At 45.1% G+C, this 15668-nt stretch overlaps 5 protein-coding genes across 6 annotated transcripts in view; all 5 read right to left on the bottom strand.

Annotated features, from left to right (window-relative positions):
* Window positions 1-644: 644 nt before the first annotated feature.
* Window positions 645-1084, bottom strand: LOC118803105 (histone H3). The gene has a single exon (XM_036563612.1). It carries the CDS (start codon window positions 1082-1084, stop codon window positions 674-676), a length of 411 nt encoding a protein of 136 aa, XP_036419505.1. The 3' UTR covers window positions 645-673.
* Window positions 1085-1616: 532 nt separating this feature from the next.
* LOC118803107 (histone H2A-like) lies at window positions 1617-2035 on the bottom strand. Its single transcript, XM_036563614.1, has one exon. It carries the CDS (start codon window positions 2021-2023, stop codon window positions 1637-1639), a length of 387 nt encoding a protein of 128 aa, XP_036419507.1. The 5' UTR covers window positions 2024-2035; the 3' UTR covers window positions 1617-1636.
* A 393-nt stretch (window positions 2036-2428) lies between these two features.
* On the bottom strand, window positions 2429-3038 carry LOC118803102 (histone H1-like). Of its 2 annotated transcripts, XM_036563610.1 has the most exons (2): window positions 2688-3038; window positions 2429-2648 (listed from the first exon to the last, which is right to left on the bottom strand). In XM_036563610.1, exons 1-2 carry the CDS (start codon window positions 3036-3038, stop codon window positions 2442-2444), a joined length of 558 nt encoding a protein of 185 aa, XP_036419503.1. In that variant the 3' UTR covers window positions 2429-2441. The 2 variants fall into 2 exon arrangements, with proteins under 2 accessions (XP_036419503.1, XP_036419502.1); XM_036563609.1 differs by having other exon boundaries at window positions 2429-3038.
* A 6773-nt stretch (window positions 3039-9811) lies between these two features.
* Window positions 9812-10216, bottom strand: LOC118803108 (histone H2B-like). The gene has a single exon (XM_036563616.1). The coding sequence runs from the start codon at window positions 10202-10204 to the stop codon at window positions 9830-9832; it is 375 nt and encodes a 124-aa protein (XP_036419509.1). The 5' UTR covers window positions 10205-10216; the 3' UTR covers window positions 9812-9829.
* Window positions 10217-10572: 356 nt separating this feature from the next.
* LOC118803101 overlaps window positions 10573-15668 on the bottom strand; it is a 61378-nt gene continuing 56282 nt past the window's right edge. The window contains exon 4 of the mRNA XM_036563608.1: window positions 10573-11423. Within this exon, the coding sequence (XP_036419501.1) occupies window positions 11100-11423 (324 nt within the window). The 3' untranslated portion in view covers window positions 10573-11099. The remainder of the gene's footprint in view (window positions 11424-15668) is intronic.

Raw genomic sequence — 15668 nt, 5'->3', positions numbered from 1 at the left:
GCCTTCGACACATTCACACACACTCACACCTAGGGGCAATTTAGCATGTCCAATTGGCCTGACTGCATGTCTTTGGACTGTGGGAGGAAACCGGAGTCCCCGGAGGAAACCCACGCAGACCCGAGGAGAACATGCAAACTCCACACAGAAACGACCCTGGTCACCCGGCCGGGACCCACTGCACCCAACCGATACAGAGAGATGTAGCAGAAAAAAACTCCTTATTGTAAATGCTGAACTTCATGAAATGATGTGGTTCTGTTGCTGTAATTACTCTAAAATTATTATCATTTTATTTACGGAGCGTCACAAACAGTAATCCACAAAGTCACTCAGTAACACAATATTTCCACATTTTACCAAAGTACCTCTTATTCTGCTACTTGCAGGTTCACATTTTGACCACATGGTGGCGACCAAGCTCCATCGATGCCAAACCGCCCTCAGCCCAAAACCCCAGAGCTGGTCTTTGATTAAATATCAATAATTAATAATTAAACTACAATGCTGGCTTTCTGAAGCGCTCGCGGGCTCCTCTATGAGATACGTCACAACATAATATTATAAGAACTCGGAGTTCGCTAGAAAACTCGCTCTTTTGGCCTGAAACAGTTCGGCGGCTCTTAAAAGAGCCTTTGGGGTGTTTGAGTAACTTGTGGTCGCTCCGTTTAATCTAAGCGCGCTCTCCGCGGATCCGGCGGGCCAGCTGGATGTCCTTAGGCATGATGGTGACTCTCTTGGCGTGGATGGCGCACAGATTAGTGTCCTCGAACAGACCCACCAAGTACGCCTCGCTAGCCTCCTGCAGGGCCATGACGGCAGAGCTCTGGAAGCGGAGATCGGTCTTGAAGTCCTGAGCGATCTCCCGCACCAGGCGCTGGAAGGGCAGCTTGCGGATGAGCAGCTCTGTGGATTTCTGGTAGCGGCGGATCTCCCTGAGAGCCACGGTACCGGGCCTGTAACGGTGAGGCTTCTTGACGCCGCCGGTGGCCGGAGCGCTCTTACGAGCAGCCTTGGTAGCCAGCTGCTTCCTCGGGGCTTTACCCCCGGTGGACTTACGGGCGGTCTGCTTGGTTCTTGCCATGGCGTCGAGCTCAGCTCTTCTTTTCTAAAGAAAAAGAATAAACTCGCGCGGCGATCACGGCTCTTTTAAACACTCGAGCTGCTCTCCGCCCACTGGGCGTCTTGGATGTTCCCGCCTCCCATTGCACGGCCGTCCATGCGTCAGTTAAACGCTATTGGGCGTCTTCTGTCGCGCCAACATTTTCAAGACGCCCCAGCGCTGTGTCGGGCTTCTGCATTACAGCCGGTCTAATTATCATTATTTTTCTTCCTTACACGTGGTGTGACGTTATTCTGACTTTTTTCTTTATCCATGTTATTTTACCTTAACCCGCGCCATCATACACACGTCCCTATGTTTCTATTCACTTCATATTTTTTACAGCAAGAACTTCCAAACCTTTTTCACTATACAATCGCGGGACATGTGATGCTTTGTCTTTTGTTTTACTGCAATGTACGACCGCACTTCTTTTTGGTGGTAGAAAGTAAAGAAAAACTGCACTTTCGTCGCGGAGGTGGGCGGCTCTTAAAAGAGCCTTTGAATACGCAGAAATCACAGAAAAACACCAGTTTACTTGGTCTTGGCCGCCTTCTCGGTCTTCTTGGGCAGCAGGACGGCCTGAATGTTGGGCAGAACGCCACCCTGAGCGATGGTGACTCCTCCGAGCAGTTTGTTGAGCTCCTCGTCGTTACGAACGGCCAGCTGCAGATGACGAGGGATGATACGGGTCTTCTTGTTGTCGCGAGCGGCGTTTCCGGCCAACTCGAGGATCTCAGCGGTCAGATACTCCAGCACGGCGGCCAAGTAGACGGGAGCGCCGGCGCCGACGCGCTCGGCATAGTTACCTTTACGAAGAAGCCTGTGAACACGGCCCACAGGGAACTGCAGCCCAGCGCGGGAGGAGCGAGTCTTGGCCTTCGCCCTAGCTTTACCACCGGTTTTGCCTCTTCCACTCATTTTATGCTTCTATCAATTTCACCAAACTAAGCTGAAATAATGAGTTCCGGTCTCCGAGCGCGCTTCTTATAGCTAAAGCGGCTGCGATTCTATTGGCTGAAACGCAACAACCAATCGTATTAGCACCGTCAAACTCGGCCCGCCCACAGTCCTTGTCCACTGACCCCGCTTCTCCCCCTCCCCTCCGTGTTGCCGCCTGTCCTAACCCCCCCGCCCCCCCTCTAATTCTCATCCATGTATACAAATAACAGCTCGATTATTGTGTCGAGTCTGGTATTTTCTTATATGACTATTCAGTAATTAAGACTTTGTGTAGGGAAAATGAAAACCGAGCTCTTTGAGAGGAAAATGTGGGTGTGGCTCTTAAAAGAGCCGTTTTTGAGCGGAGAAAACAGGACAGGAAGGTAAAACGGCGCGTCTACTTTTTTTTGGGGGCGGCCTTTTTCGCCGCTTTGGGTTTGACCGCCTTCGCTTTCTTCGGGCTCTTGGCCGCCTTCTTCGGGGCCGCCGGCTTCTTGGCTTTCTTGGGAGACTTGGCGACTTTCTTGGCCGCCACCGGTTTTTTGGCTTTCTTCGGCGATTTCTTAGCGGCCGCGGGCTTCTTCGCCGCTACCTTCTTGGGCTTCTTAGCAACGGCGGGCTTTTTGGCGGCCGCCTTCTTGGCTTTGGGCGCCGCTTTCTTTGCCGGCTTCTTCTTGGGCTCGGCTTGTTTCTTGTTGAGTTTGAAGGAGCCGGAGGCGCCGGTGCCTTTGGTCTGCACCAGAGTGCCCTTCGTCACGAGACTCTTGACGGCGATCTTGACGCGGGAGTTGTTCTTGTCCAAGTCGTAGCCGCCGGCAGCCAGAGCCTTCTTGAGGGCGGCGAGAGACACGCCGCTCCTCTCCTTAGACTGAGAAACAGCCTTGACGATGAGCTCGCCGACGCTGGGCCCGGCTTTCTTGGGCCGGGCGGCGCTTTTCTTCTTGGGAGCTTTGGCCGGCGCGGCGGCGGCTGGAGCGGGAGCGGCTTCTGCCATCGTTCTGCTTTTGCTGCGAACGGAGCGAGAATGAACGCGAGCTGCACCGTTCAGAGGAACCTCCCTCTCCGGCGACGGGCCGGCCCCTTAAAAGCCACATGAGAACGGCGTAGACTCAACCCGGCGGGCGCTGTGCAGCCGTGCCTCAGTGACGCGCTCGCGCTTGTGTTTTCTCGTGACATTTGTCGGCCAAAATACAAGCGAAAGCGGCACCTGGAGAGCGTCCAACGGCTCGATCCTCTAGAAGAGACTCTGCCGTGTTTCCTAAGTCCGGGACTGAGCGCGCAGCGACGCCTCGTTTCGCAGGGCGCTCTTAAAAGTGCGCTGCGCGCCACCCGCTCCGAACGATATGCGGTGTATTTAGCGCAATAATCTGTGATAAACGGTGGCAAACGGCGGCGCGAGCCTTCAGAGAGCTCAACGGTGCGTTCGGGGAGAGCCTCGGCGAATGCGTGGGCGAACTCCGACTGGCCGAGCGCCCCGATGATTATGGGTAAAACGAGCTTTCTTTAAGCGAGTAAAGCACACGGGTAGGCCGGCGGCGAGCCTGATCTCTGCTGATGTGCTGTTATATAAATAAACTTAGACAAGACTAGTTAGAAATATTCACAAACTCGTTCTAACTCTAATTAGCTTTACCCGAACTTCTCCATTACTAAACCCCTTCTAACATTACTAGAACAAAAAATCATCACAAACCTAGATGGAACTAGCTGTGAAATACTCCAGCTATATGAGCCTAAGGCCCAGTTCCAAACTAACATTTGTCATTCTAAATTATTCACAAGCCTAATGACATTCTAAATATCTCCCTTCACTCACCCTAACTTCATCATTAGCCTGAGCTCTTGCCCAAATCCTTCTATTATAGGCTTAACTGTAGACATGCTTTTGCTTACTATGACCTCAGCAAAAGTCAACGGTCTTAGCCGAAATCTACTTTCACTTTAGCTAACTTCACCATAAACCCAAGGCCGAGCTCTAAATCTAATATTACATACTTTAACTACATGATAAGCCCGAGGTCTGGCTGTAAGGCTAATTTGGCCTGCTCTAATTACAACATGAGCTAAAGCCTAGCTCAGTGCTTGATTAATTCTCCAGCCTCATAATAAGTATAATGGAATGCTTTAGATCACACTTCACTCCCTGTTACTCCATCACCAGCCTGAAGCCCTGCCCTAAGCTCACCTTGACATTCATTAATTGTAGCACTATAGTTACTCGCTCTAACTTTACCACAGCCCTAGGGCCCAGGTCTAACCCTACGATATAAGCCTGAGGCCTTGCTGGAAGCCTCCTTTTGTTTACTCAGACTTCATCATAAGCCAAAGAACTTGTCCTAAACCTACCTCAACATTCTCCAACTTCACTATTAACTTAAGGCCTATCTCTAAACCTAATATTACTTACTCTTTCTACATTATGAGCCACAAGCTCAGCTGAAAAGCTAATTTTTGGCTTACTCAGACTACATCATCAGCTGAAAGATTATCTTTGTAACTACTTTCATTTCTCCAACTTCATAAGTCTAATTGCATGCTATAGATGTCTTTTCACTCACCAACTCCAACATAAACCAAAGGACTGGCACTATATCTACTGTTACTTACTCTACCTGTAAGATAGGGTATGTGACAGTAGTTAGAGAGCTAGTTATTACTATTTAGTCTAACTTCTTCATAAGGATAAGGCTTTGCTCTAAACCAATTATGTGTTTGACTACATCAGATGCCTAGCTGTAAGGATCCTGTTGCTTATCTCACTAGATTATCTGCCTAAAGCTCAGCCCTGTACCCACTATTACTCACTTCACCATAAGCCAACGGCCTAGCATTAAACCTACATTATAGGCCTGAGGCATAGCTGCCATCCTCCTTTCGTTTACTGTAACTTTATCCTCAGCTTAATGGCTTTTTCTGCACCTTATTTTACATGCTTCATCATAAACCTTACTTAGCTCTTAACCTCCTAAATCTGTCTGCATTACAAGCCTGATGAGTAGCTCTAAGCCTACTTTCACCAATTCCAAGCATACAATAAGCTTAAAACATCAAGTCAAGTCAGGCTTTGTTATTTCAGCTATGTACAAAGTACACAGTGAAACGAACAAAAAAAAAAGATTCCTCCAGGACCAATACAAGAACAAGTGCGAAACAATACAATAAACACAGTGCAGACAATACAGTGCAATAAATAAATACGAAAGACAATCAAAAAAAAACAACAAAAAAAAACAGGACTCCGGCAGTAAATGGTACTGAGAGTATGTGGAGCTGTACGAAGGAGGATGTAACATACTATGACATATTAGCAGATAGCCTAGCATATATAAGCATAGCAGTCACTGAGGTAGCAACCAGAGCAGCAATATACAGCTTAGCTCTATACCTACTTTTATGTATCTAACCCCATGTACCTACCAACTCATCCTCATCATATGCCAGATGCCTCACTATAAACTCACCTTTACTTTCTCTAACTTCAAAACACATCTCTAAACATAGTTTTGCTCACTCTAACTTCATCATAAGCTTAGGGAACACTTCTGTAGCATCTTCTACTTTCTCATCATAGCTTCATCATAAGCATGATGTCTTGCTATGTTCCTATTTGCTATTAACTTATTATTCACCAACTTTAACTTTAGCAACTCCACTGTAGACTTATAGTAAATACAAATAGATTTAGAGCTAGTCCTCAGTCTCATGATGCAGTTAGACTGAATTGAAGGAGGTACATAGCAAGACATAAGGCTTATGATAAAGTTCGAGTAAGCAAAAGTAGCCTCACAGCTAGGCCTCAGGCTTCCTCATTTCACTACATTAAGGCCTGGGACTTTGCAGTAAGCCAACCTTTGCTTTTTCTAACATTCTCATGAGCATAAGACCTTGACCTGTACCTACTTTTACTTTCTCATCAGAACTTCACTGTTGGCCTAATAGCTTCTTCTCCACCCCAATTCATTAATGCTAGCAACACCAAAGCCCTAGCTATTCACCTGTTTTTAAATGCTTTAACATCAGCATAAGCCTGGGGCCTAGATGGATGCCCATTTTTGCCTACTCTGACTTTATCATAAGCCCAAGTCCTTCTACTTTCTCTAACCTCTTCATGCCCCCATGGTCTAGATCTAACTACACAATAACCCTATAGTTCAGCCCTGCATCTATTACTACACACTATAACCACAGTAGAAGTTTGAGGCCCAGCTATTAGCCTCCTTTTGCTCACTCTAACTTCATCAGGCACCTAAGGCCCAGCTTTAAACCTACCTGTACCCACTGTAACTTTACCATTAGCCTGAGGCTATGTGTAAATATAAAAATGCTTACTTCATCATGAACCTGACTGACCAATAACTTTCTTACACTAACACCATCTTTAGCCTGAGGCCTAGCTCCAAAGAATACATTGACTTACTCTGACTAATTTTTAAGACAAAGGTTTAGTGATAAACCTATGTAAACTACTTTTTCTTACTCAAACATAAGGCTTACCTCTTAACCTACCTGTACTCAGTGACACTTTATCATTAGCCTAAGGACTAATTTTAGCTACTCTAACTACATCACGAGCCTAGTGCCTGGCTCTACAGCACAGAGCTAAAGCCTGGCTTCTAACCTATTTGTACTTACTCTCATTTCACCATACGTCTCTGGCCTGGCTGTAAACTCACTTCTACTCACTCTGACATTAACACGACTCTAACTGTTGCCCTAAATGCTACTCAATCATCAATTTACTTAATTCATCGCAAACCTACAATCTTTCTATAGATGCACTTTTACTTTGTCGAAATAAAACAGAAACCTGGGGCCTTGATACATATCTGTTCATACTTCCTGAAGCTTCATCAAAAGCCTAAAGTTTAGCTACAAACTTACTTTGACTCATTTTACCTTCTTCATTAACCTGATGTCTAGATGTAGAACTACTTTTATTACAGTCTAACCTTATCACAAGTCTAAATCCATGCTTTAGTCCTGAGGCCTACCTCAGGGTTTCTTAATTCTGCTTTTGTCAACACACCACACTACACAGTATTCCAACTCTTCCCTGCTCCACCACACCTGATCCAGTTCATAATCACTTGATGAGCTGGATCAGGTGTGGAGAGTCAAGGAACTGCTACTGGGAGAGAGAAATAAATAACAGGTTTCAGCACTGATTAGGTTAAATGATGCTCTAAATTCACCAGCCTAAGAACTGGCTGAACTTACTCTCCAGCACCCCACCGCGACCCAGAAGGATAAGTGGTTTAGATGATGGGTGTATGTATATATATATAGTTTATTTAGTTCTATAACAAACATACACAACGTAAGTCTCTTCTGACTCCACTCTGCATGGCCTTTAAATGGATAAACACACACACACAAGAGCATGAAAAGGAGGTAAACTGCTCTAATTGTTAATACAAATATGCATATGCACACACAGTGACTTATACTCATAAATTCAAATGAGCACTTAAAGGAATGAAGGCAAAAAAAGACACCAACATTTTTCTCATAATAAAAAGGGGGCTTCCCTTTCACATCACATCCTCATGCCTTGTTACTGCATGTAATTATACCCTATTTGCTTAAACTACATATAAAAACGTATAAATATGTATGTGAATACCTACATAGACAAATATATGAAGATTTTTGTTTGATCATATAAAACATCTCCCTTTCCATATATGTAGTCACTTGGACAGATTCAGAAATTGCTCAGGAACATTTGGTAATAAATATATTACATCACAGCACTTAGGAGCACTCGGGGGATGCTAGAAAACTCACAGTGTTGGACTGAAACAGGTGGATATTTCGGATGTTTGAGTAACTTGTGAGCGGCCTGCTTTGTTCTTGCCATGGCGTCGAGCTCAGCTCTTCTTTTCTAAAGAAAACGAATGAACTCGCGCCGCCATCACGGCTCTTTTAAGCACTGCAGCTGCTCTCCGCCCACTGGGCGTCTTAAATGTTCCCGCCTCCCATTGGACGGCCGTCCACGCGTCAGTTAAACGCTATTGGGCGTCTTCAGCCGTGCCAACAATTTCAAACTACAAGACGCCCCAGCGCTGTGTCGGGTTTCTGCATTATAGCGGGTCTAATAAGCACTGTTTTTTCTTCCTTACACGTGGTGTGTAACTTTTTTTCTTAATTCTTTATCTGTTATTTCACATTAAACCGCGCCATCATACAGACGTTCCTGTGTTTCATTCACTTTTTTTGTACAATAGGAACTTCCAAACCTTTTCCAGTTTATAATCACGGGACATGTGATGCTTAGTCTTTTGTTTTTAGTGACAGGAAGTAAACAAAAAAACCCGCACTTTTGGCGCGGAGGTGGGCGGCTCTTAAAAGAGCCTTTTGGTTATGTAAATCACAGAAAAACGCCAGTTTACTTGGTCTTGGCCGCCTTCTCGGTCTTCTTGGGCAGCAGGACGGCCTGAATGTTGGGCAGAACGCCACCCTGAGCGATGGTGACTCCTCCGAGCAGCTTGTTGAGCTCCTCGTCGTTACGAACGGCCAGCTGCAGGTGACGAGGAATGATACGGGTCTTCTTGTTGTCGCGAGCGGCGTTTCCGGCCAACTCGAGGATCTCAGCAGTCAGATACTCCAGCACGGCGGCCAAATAGACGGGAGCGCCGACGCGCTCGGCATAATTACCTTTACGAAGAAGTCTGTGAACACGGCCCACAGGGAACTGCAGCCCAGCGCGGGAGGAGCGAGTCTTGGCCTTGGCTCTAGCCTCTAGCCGTCCCGCCGGTTTTGCTTTTTATAACAAACTTTATTGAGGAATTATGTCAGTACAAACACATTTTCAAATACAGAGTACAAAAATACAAAACACACATTTATCAACATTTCTACAATTCAGTTTTACACAGTTCAATTATTTACATTCAGAATGATGTAGCATTGATTAAAAGTCCAGCAGAGTCCAGCCTCTTCCGCTCATTTTACGCTTCTATCAATTTTTCCAAACTAAATTGAAATAAAGAATCTCCGAGTCTCCGAGCGCCCTTCTTATAGGCAGATCCGCTGCTTTTCTATTGGCTGAAATGCGACGACCTCCAACAACCAATCCCATTAGCGCCGTGAAACTCTAAGGTCCGCCCACTGTTCATTACCAAGCCCCCCGCTTCTCCTCCTCCCTTTCGTGCTGCCTCCAGTGTGTGTGTGAGAGAGAGAAATAAAGAAACGTGTTCCCGCTCCTGTTTTCATCCATGTAAATGCAAAACTCGATTATAATGTCGAGCCCGGCGCTTTCCTATAATTTCGCCTTTGATTAGTAATGGTGTTTTTATATGCAGTGCGAAGGAAAAACAAGCTCTACTAACTACAGCTACTGCGGGACATGCACCAAAACCTTATTCATTATTATTACCTACTTCTTACTCATTTGTTTCAGAGCTCTCCATTCATCCCACCCACACCATCTTCTGACTCCTCTGAAAGGCCTTCAAATACACCAACGCACACAGAACATCAAAAAGGTTTGTGCGTACAGAGCTTTTCTTGTGCGTACAAATCTGTCTCATGATTATATAATGCATATATATATGCATGTATGTGTGTTTCCTCCGCAGTTTATTTTACCAATGTGTGAAAGAAACTACGACATAGCAAAAAATTGCACAGAAAACTTAATACGGAAATTTAGCTCCAGCGAACATTCTCCCACCTACGAAGTAAAGCCGTTTTCATTCATACACAGCACTTAAAAGCTCCTTAAGCGAAACCGTGGGTGGCTCTTAAAAGAGCCGTTGGGTTTGATCAAGTCTTCGTCACTTCTTACTTGGAGCTCGTGTACTTAGTGACGGCCTTGGTGCCCTCGGACACGGCGTGCTTGGCCAGCTCTCCGGGAAGAAGCAGGCGCACGGCGGTCTGGATCTCCCTGGACGTGATGGTGGAGCGCTTGTTGTAATGAGCCAAACGGGACGACTCACCGGCGATGCGCTCGAAGATGTCGTTGACGAACGAGTTCATGATGCCCATCGCCTTGGAGGAAATGCCGGTGTCGGGGTGCACCTGCTTCAGCACCTTGTACACGTAGATAGCGTAACTCTCCCTCCTGGACTTTCTACGCTTCTTACCTCCTTTACCAGCCGTCTTAGTCACGGCTTTTTTAGAGCCCTTCTTCGGTGCAGACTTGGCAGGTTCAGGCATGACTCTCCTCTTCTAGTAAGTCTGAAGAATAAGGAGGAGCGCCCGGCACCGGCTTATCTACACTCCCATATTCAAAACAGACCAAGCTCCGCCTTCACAGTGCTGTCAAACGGTCATTGGACAACAATCAACGGCTCGCGTGACGGACAACTCTCTCCTCCTCCTCCTCCTCGCTAAAGACTTTCCCTTTGTTCGCCTTCCCGCGCATTCTTAGGTACTGTGTGTCCTCTACAGCACATTTGTCCAAATATAAGCACGTTTTTTTTTATTGTTCTATTTCATAAAACAGTGTCAACACACTTTTGAGAGGTTTTGAGTTCTGCCAAAGCAGACATTTCCATTTTAACAAGTTTTCATAAATCATGTTTTTGTGTATTTTAGTTCTCAAACTGCTGTTGGATGGTCTTGATTTAAAAAAACAAACAACAAAAAAAAACACCTCTTACTTAGAAAACTGAACTTTATTTAAAAACTATTTCTCCAATACTCATTCCGTGTTTCAGAGTTAAACAGATCCATGTAACGCATAGAAGCTTCTTCTAAGGGCTCTTGATCTGGTTCTGCTGGAGAACAGCGCTGGCGTTTGACCGTTTCTGCTGCAAAAGGCGAACTTGCGATGCTTTGACGATGAACAAGAACGACTTTACTGACTAAACGATTTCAGGATTCAGAAGCGGCACAATCTAAATATAAAACACTCTCCATCACTCTCTACTGCTGCTCTCTCCAGTAGTAGATTAAGGTCACCATCACGTTCTTCATAAAGGAAAAACAGACAAGCGGACGTTTCCATCAACACTAAATGAATCATAAGGAGCAACTCTTCTGGTGGGCGTGTGGGGGGCTCTTAAAAGAGCCGTTGGGTTTAGCATTTAGCGTTGTTCGAGTCGATCGTTTAACCTCCGAAGCCGTACAGGGTTCGGCCCTGACGCTTCAGAGCGTAAACCACATCCATGGCGGTGACAGTCTTTCTCTTAGCGTGCTCGGTGTAGGTGACGGCGTCCCTGATCACGTTCTCCAGAAACACCTTGAGCACACCGCGGGTCTCCTCGTAGATCAAACCCAAAATACGCTTGACGCCGCCACGGCGAGCCAGACGGCGGATAGCCGGCTTCGTGATGCCCTGGATGTTATCGCGAAGCACTTTGCGGTGACGCTTAGCACCTCCTTTACCGAGACCTTTACCGCCCTTTCCTCTTCCAGACACGGTCGCTACTTCCTCTTCAAGTCGAAACTCACAGAACGAATGAAGCACTACGCCGCTGAACGCGCCTGTTATGCTCCTTTACAGGACCTAGTTGAAACCAAGGGACGGGAGGCGGAGCTACACACTACAGACACTACAGAGAAAACACGCAAAGCAAAAACTACCATGAAACGATCAGTATTACTGTTACCACTGTAGCGCCCCCTCATGCCAAATATATGTATCTGCAGCCCGGAGAACCAGTGGGCGTACTGAATGGGCGGAGACACTGTCAATCATTTCTTGTATCGGCCAATCATATAACAGAGATGGACTGTCAATCAAAACTTGCATTGGCCAATCACAAATGTGAATTACCGGTCTCTCATTTTATGCATCAGCCAATGGTTTGAAGGAAAGTGCAAAAAGGCGTTACATACTGTTCAGGCACGCGGAAGATGGAAGATGGGAAGTTGCCTTAAATATCACCCAATTTTTTATTTCAGATCAATACATTATTATAACTATTGTTTAAGCAGGATGGAGTTCATGCAAACACTGACTGACCATCGCACATAAAAGTATTAGTGAACTGATAGCGCATGTTCTTGCTGACTTTGTGGGTAAATACATGACCACAATATAGAAATTTGTGCACATATGCAGTTCTGACTGGCGTGTCTTTTTCTGAGTTTATACAAACACTGTTTCCACCTAAACTTTGCTTGTTCTCAAAAAGTTATTCCACTTGGTTCCTAATGGAAACTGTTTGCCTTCAGTGTTTTGTGCTTATGATAATTTTAGGTCTCTGGTCTGCAGAATTTCCCCTTCTCACAACTTCCAGATTACACGGGACCGTTTGGCCGCTTCTGCTTAGCGATTTCATCACTTAATCCATTTTCCGTCCATAACAAGACTAGAGAGACATTTAATACCTCCCTGTTGAAAAAAGTTATAGAACCTATTAAAAGTGTCTGTTGGTTTCTGGTGGTGTCCAATAGTCGCTAATGGTCTTCTGTGTTTTCCTGATGGGTTAATATCACAGTGTAAAGGATTCCGATCGTTTAAACTGTTCCGGGACTGATTCCATATGCAGTTGATCGTTTCCTAAAGGTCTCTAAAGGCAACCATCAAGCCAATTCCCGTTAGGAAGCAAAACCATCAGGTTTTATTCCTTACGGTTCTGATCGACTTCAGCATGGCTTTCATGAGTTTCAGTAGCCTGTTTGTTTTTTTCTGCGAATGAACCTGACATTATGCTTTATCGTCGTGGTAGGTTTTATTTTGAAAGTTTCCATATTTAATTACCTCATAATCAGTATGACAACGTTAATATACATTCAGTGTGACTCCTGTTGCCCAACAGTTCGTGTTTCACTGTTTTTCCTCATAAACCCAACAAAAGCCCTGTCGGGTCAGAGCGGAGCTAACGGCTGGCGGTGCAGGTCAGTCTGAGAGTGCAGGTCAGGCTGAGAGTGCAGGTCTGCAGCCTGACCCTCAGATTGGCTAATGCAAGAAATGACGGACAGCTCGTTCTAATCTGCGGTTGGCCAATGCAAAATGTGATTGACGGCCAAGAGTAGTTATTTAATTGGTTGATGCAAAAAATGATTGACAGACTCCGCCCCCCAGTTCCCCCCCCCACTTTAGGGCTCCGGTCTTCTCCCTCAGGCCATTACCTCGCTTTAGGAGTGAGCTGAGCTCTTCGCGCTGACTGCTAATTGTAAGTGTGAGCGGTTAGTAAGCTACTGATTTACACCTTTAAGTAACCACCACTGTAATGGAATGATGACCTCTCCCTGTGGTATCACAGCTCAGCTATGACCCCCCTTACAAATTTAGTACTCTATTAATGCACAAGAACCCACTCAACAGTGTGCACACAGGAATAATCAGAAATAGAGGAAAACAAGTGACTGGAAGTTCTATTAGCTGATATATTTATTAGCACCTCCCCCACAAACAAATCACTTACATTTCGAGGGGGAGTTTCTCGGGGCTCGTGATCTTCCGTCGTGTCGGCCAGTAAAAGTTCTCAGCTCGACAACCTCGAACTTCCGACTGGACAAAGAAATATAAATATAACGGCTTCACGTCACAGCCCAGCACGGAGCACCTGCGCTGCACTTCCGCCCCCCCGCGCCCCTTCTCTCTCTCTCTCTCTCTCTCTCTCTCTCCCCTCTCTCCTCACGCAGTCCCCGCCCCCTCAGACATCGAGCCAATGAACAGGCGAGGACAAAACCTAACAATGATTGGCAACTAGATTCAGCAAATCAAATACGATTTAACTCTGAAAAACATATTTAAAATCAACACTTTTATGAAACTTTTTAACACAAACACCTTTACCAAACAAAAACAAACAAAAACAACAATTCAAGCACAGCCCACAGAAACGTCCTCAGGGCTCCACCGTCATTATCAGTGTTCCACAGCCTTTTAAATCTCATGTCATTAAAAGACAAAACGTCAAAAATTGTCCAACGTAAATAAGAAAAAAAGAACCGAGAGAAATGAAAGAAAGTGTGACCAAAAGAGTGACCAAAGCAAAGAGTGACCAAAACAACCTGTGGCGCAAACTTATTTATATACTTTCTCTTTTTTATATATGAAACAAGAACGAGCCTCAATAAAAATATCTAATTGATCATTTAAACCAAAGGACAGAAGAAAGTCTTTCTTCAAGCTTCATTTCCACAAACAACAGGTCTCGCTTTAAACATCAAAAGTGGAAAAGAATAATCTTATAAAAAAGAAGTAGAATCAACTTTACTCCTTTATTAAAACAAAGAAAAAACTACACTGACCAGCATCAGCTAAGGGCGGGGCTCAAGTGTTGGTGGCTGCCTGGGGGGGAGATTAAGAGCTCTACCACCTCATAAATTAGGTGTCACTCCAAACATGCACAATTAAAATCACACAAAGTGAAGCAAAGAAAAAAAAAAAAATAAAATAATAAAAAAAAAATCAATTACACAACTCTAAAGAACCCCAGGGCAGTGATGAGGCGTCTAGGCTACAGCCACCCACTGCAAGCCACTGATCACCTGGCCTAGCCTGGAAGAAAAAGAAGAGACAAATATTAAAATAAAGAAAAATTCAACTAAATGAAGTTATACAGTTCAAATACAACCTCGAGATGAAACAACACTTAGAACCTTAAAGAAGAAACAAACAAACAAACATTAAACAAAAAGAAAGGAAACAGATTAAAAAAAAACAGGTAAAACAGCAGGATGACTTGAGACCCTGTTTCTGGACAAAAAGAAAAAAAAAATATATCATAATACAAAATTATATATCACAAAATCTTCCATTTAATGATCACCCTTATGATGGGAGACCCTTATGATGGGAGGCCCTTATGATGGGAGAGCCCTTATGATGGGAGACCCTTATTCAGCTGGAAACAGCAGCTCCACACCCTCAGTGGTGAACAGCATAACCACACAGGCCTTCACCACAAAGCAGCCACCCAATCCAGGGTCCAGTACAGACCCACCGGAACAAACAGCTGAAACAGTAAAGCTTCAGTGCTCCATCTGCATACAGACCCTTTAAACTAGCCAGTATGAAGCAGCTCTAAACACAAACCATCAAAACCCCTCATCTTTCCAACTTCAGGAGACCAATAAAAACTACAAAAGGCACCAATCAAACTTCAAACCCACAAACCCGCCTCCTGTAGGAGGAGATTAGGGCCCACCCAGTAAAGAGGAAAGGAGGAACACCCTACTCAATGACTGGAACAGACACCAAACCTTCAGGCAGATCCGACCATCCACTGAACTAAAGACACAATAAAGACTTTCCACCTTAATCCGTCCAGAACAGCAACAAACACAGAGATCCAGCTGCTGTCTTAGCGGGTCACAACACACAGCACCAACACCAACAGAGACACGCCGACCAGACTAGAGGGAGAACTACGGGGATGGGAGGACCACCACAGTAAAAGCCCCCAAAGGACTATTTACCTATCATAATAAAAGACATCCAATAATATCGACCTGACACAAAAGAAAGAAAGAAAGTCTGTAAGAATAATAGAATGATAAAACACATGAACACGAATGAGTGTGTGTGTGTGTGTGTGAGTGTGTGTGTGTGTGTGTGTGTGTGTGTGTTATCTATACAGTGCAGTGCTACATATGAAATGTTTTTGTAGGAAATAAAGCTCTCATGAACGTCACTGATGAAGCTCGGGCGCCATCCTGTGGTCAAACCGTCAACTGGCAAGTCTGAGAAAGACCATCAGACTCCTTACTGTAAATGCTG

Source organism: Colossoma macropomum, unplaced genomic scaffold, assembly GCF_904425465.1.
Source record: "Colossoma macropomum unplaced genomic scaffold, Colossoma_macropomum, whole genome shotgun sequence".
Taxonomy (NCBI): domain Eukaryota; kingdom Metazoa; phylum Chordata; class Actinopteri; order Characiformes; family Serrasalmidae; genus Colossoma; species Colossoma macropomum.
Note: the sequence above shows the minus strand (reverse complement) of the source record. Positions and strands in the feature narration are given on the sequence as shown.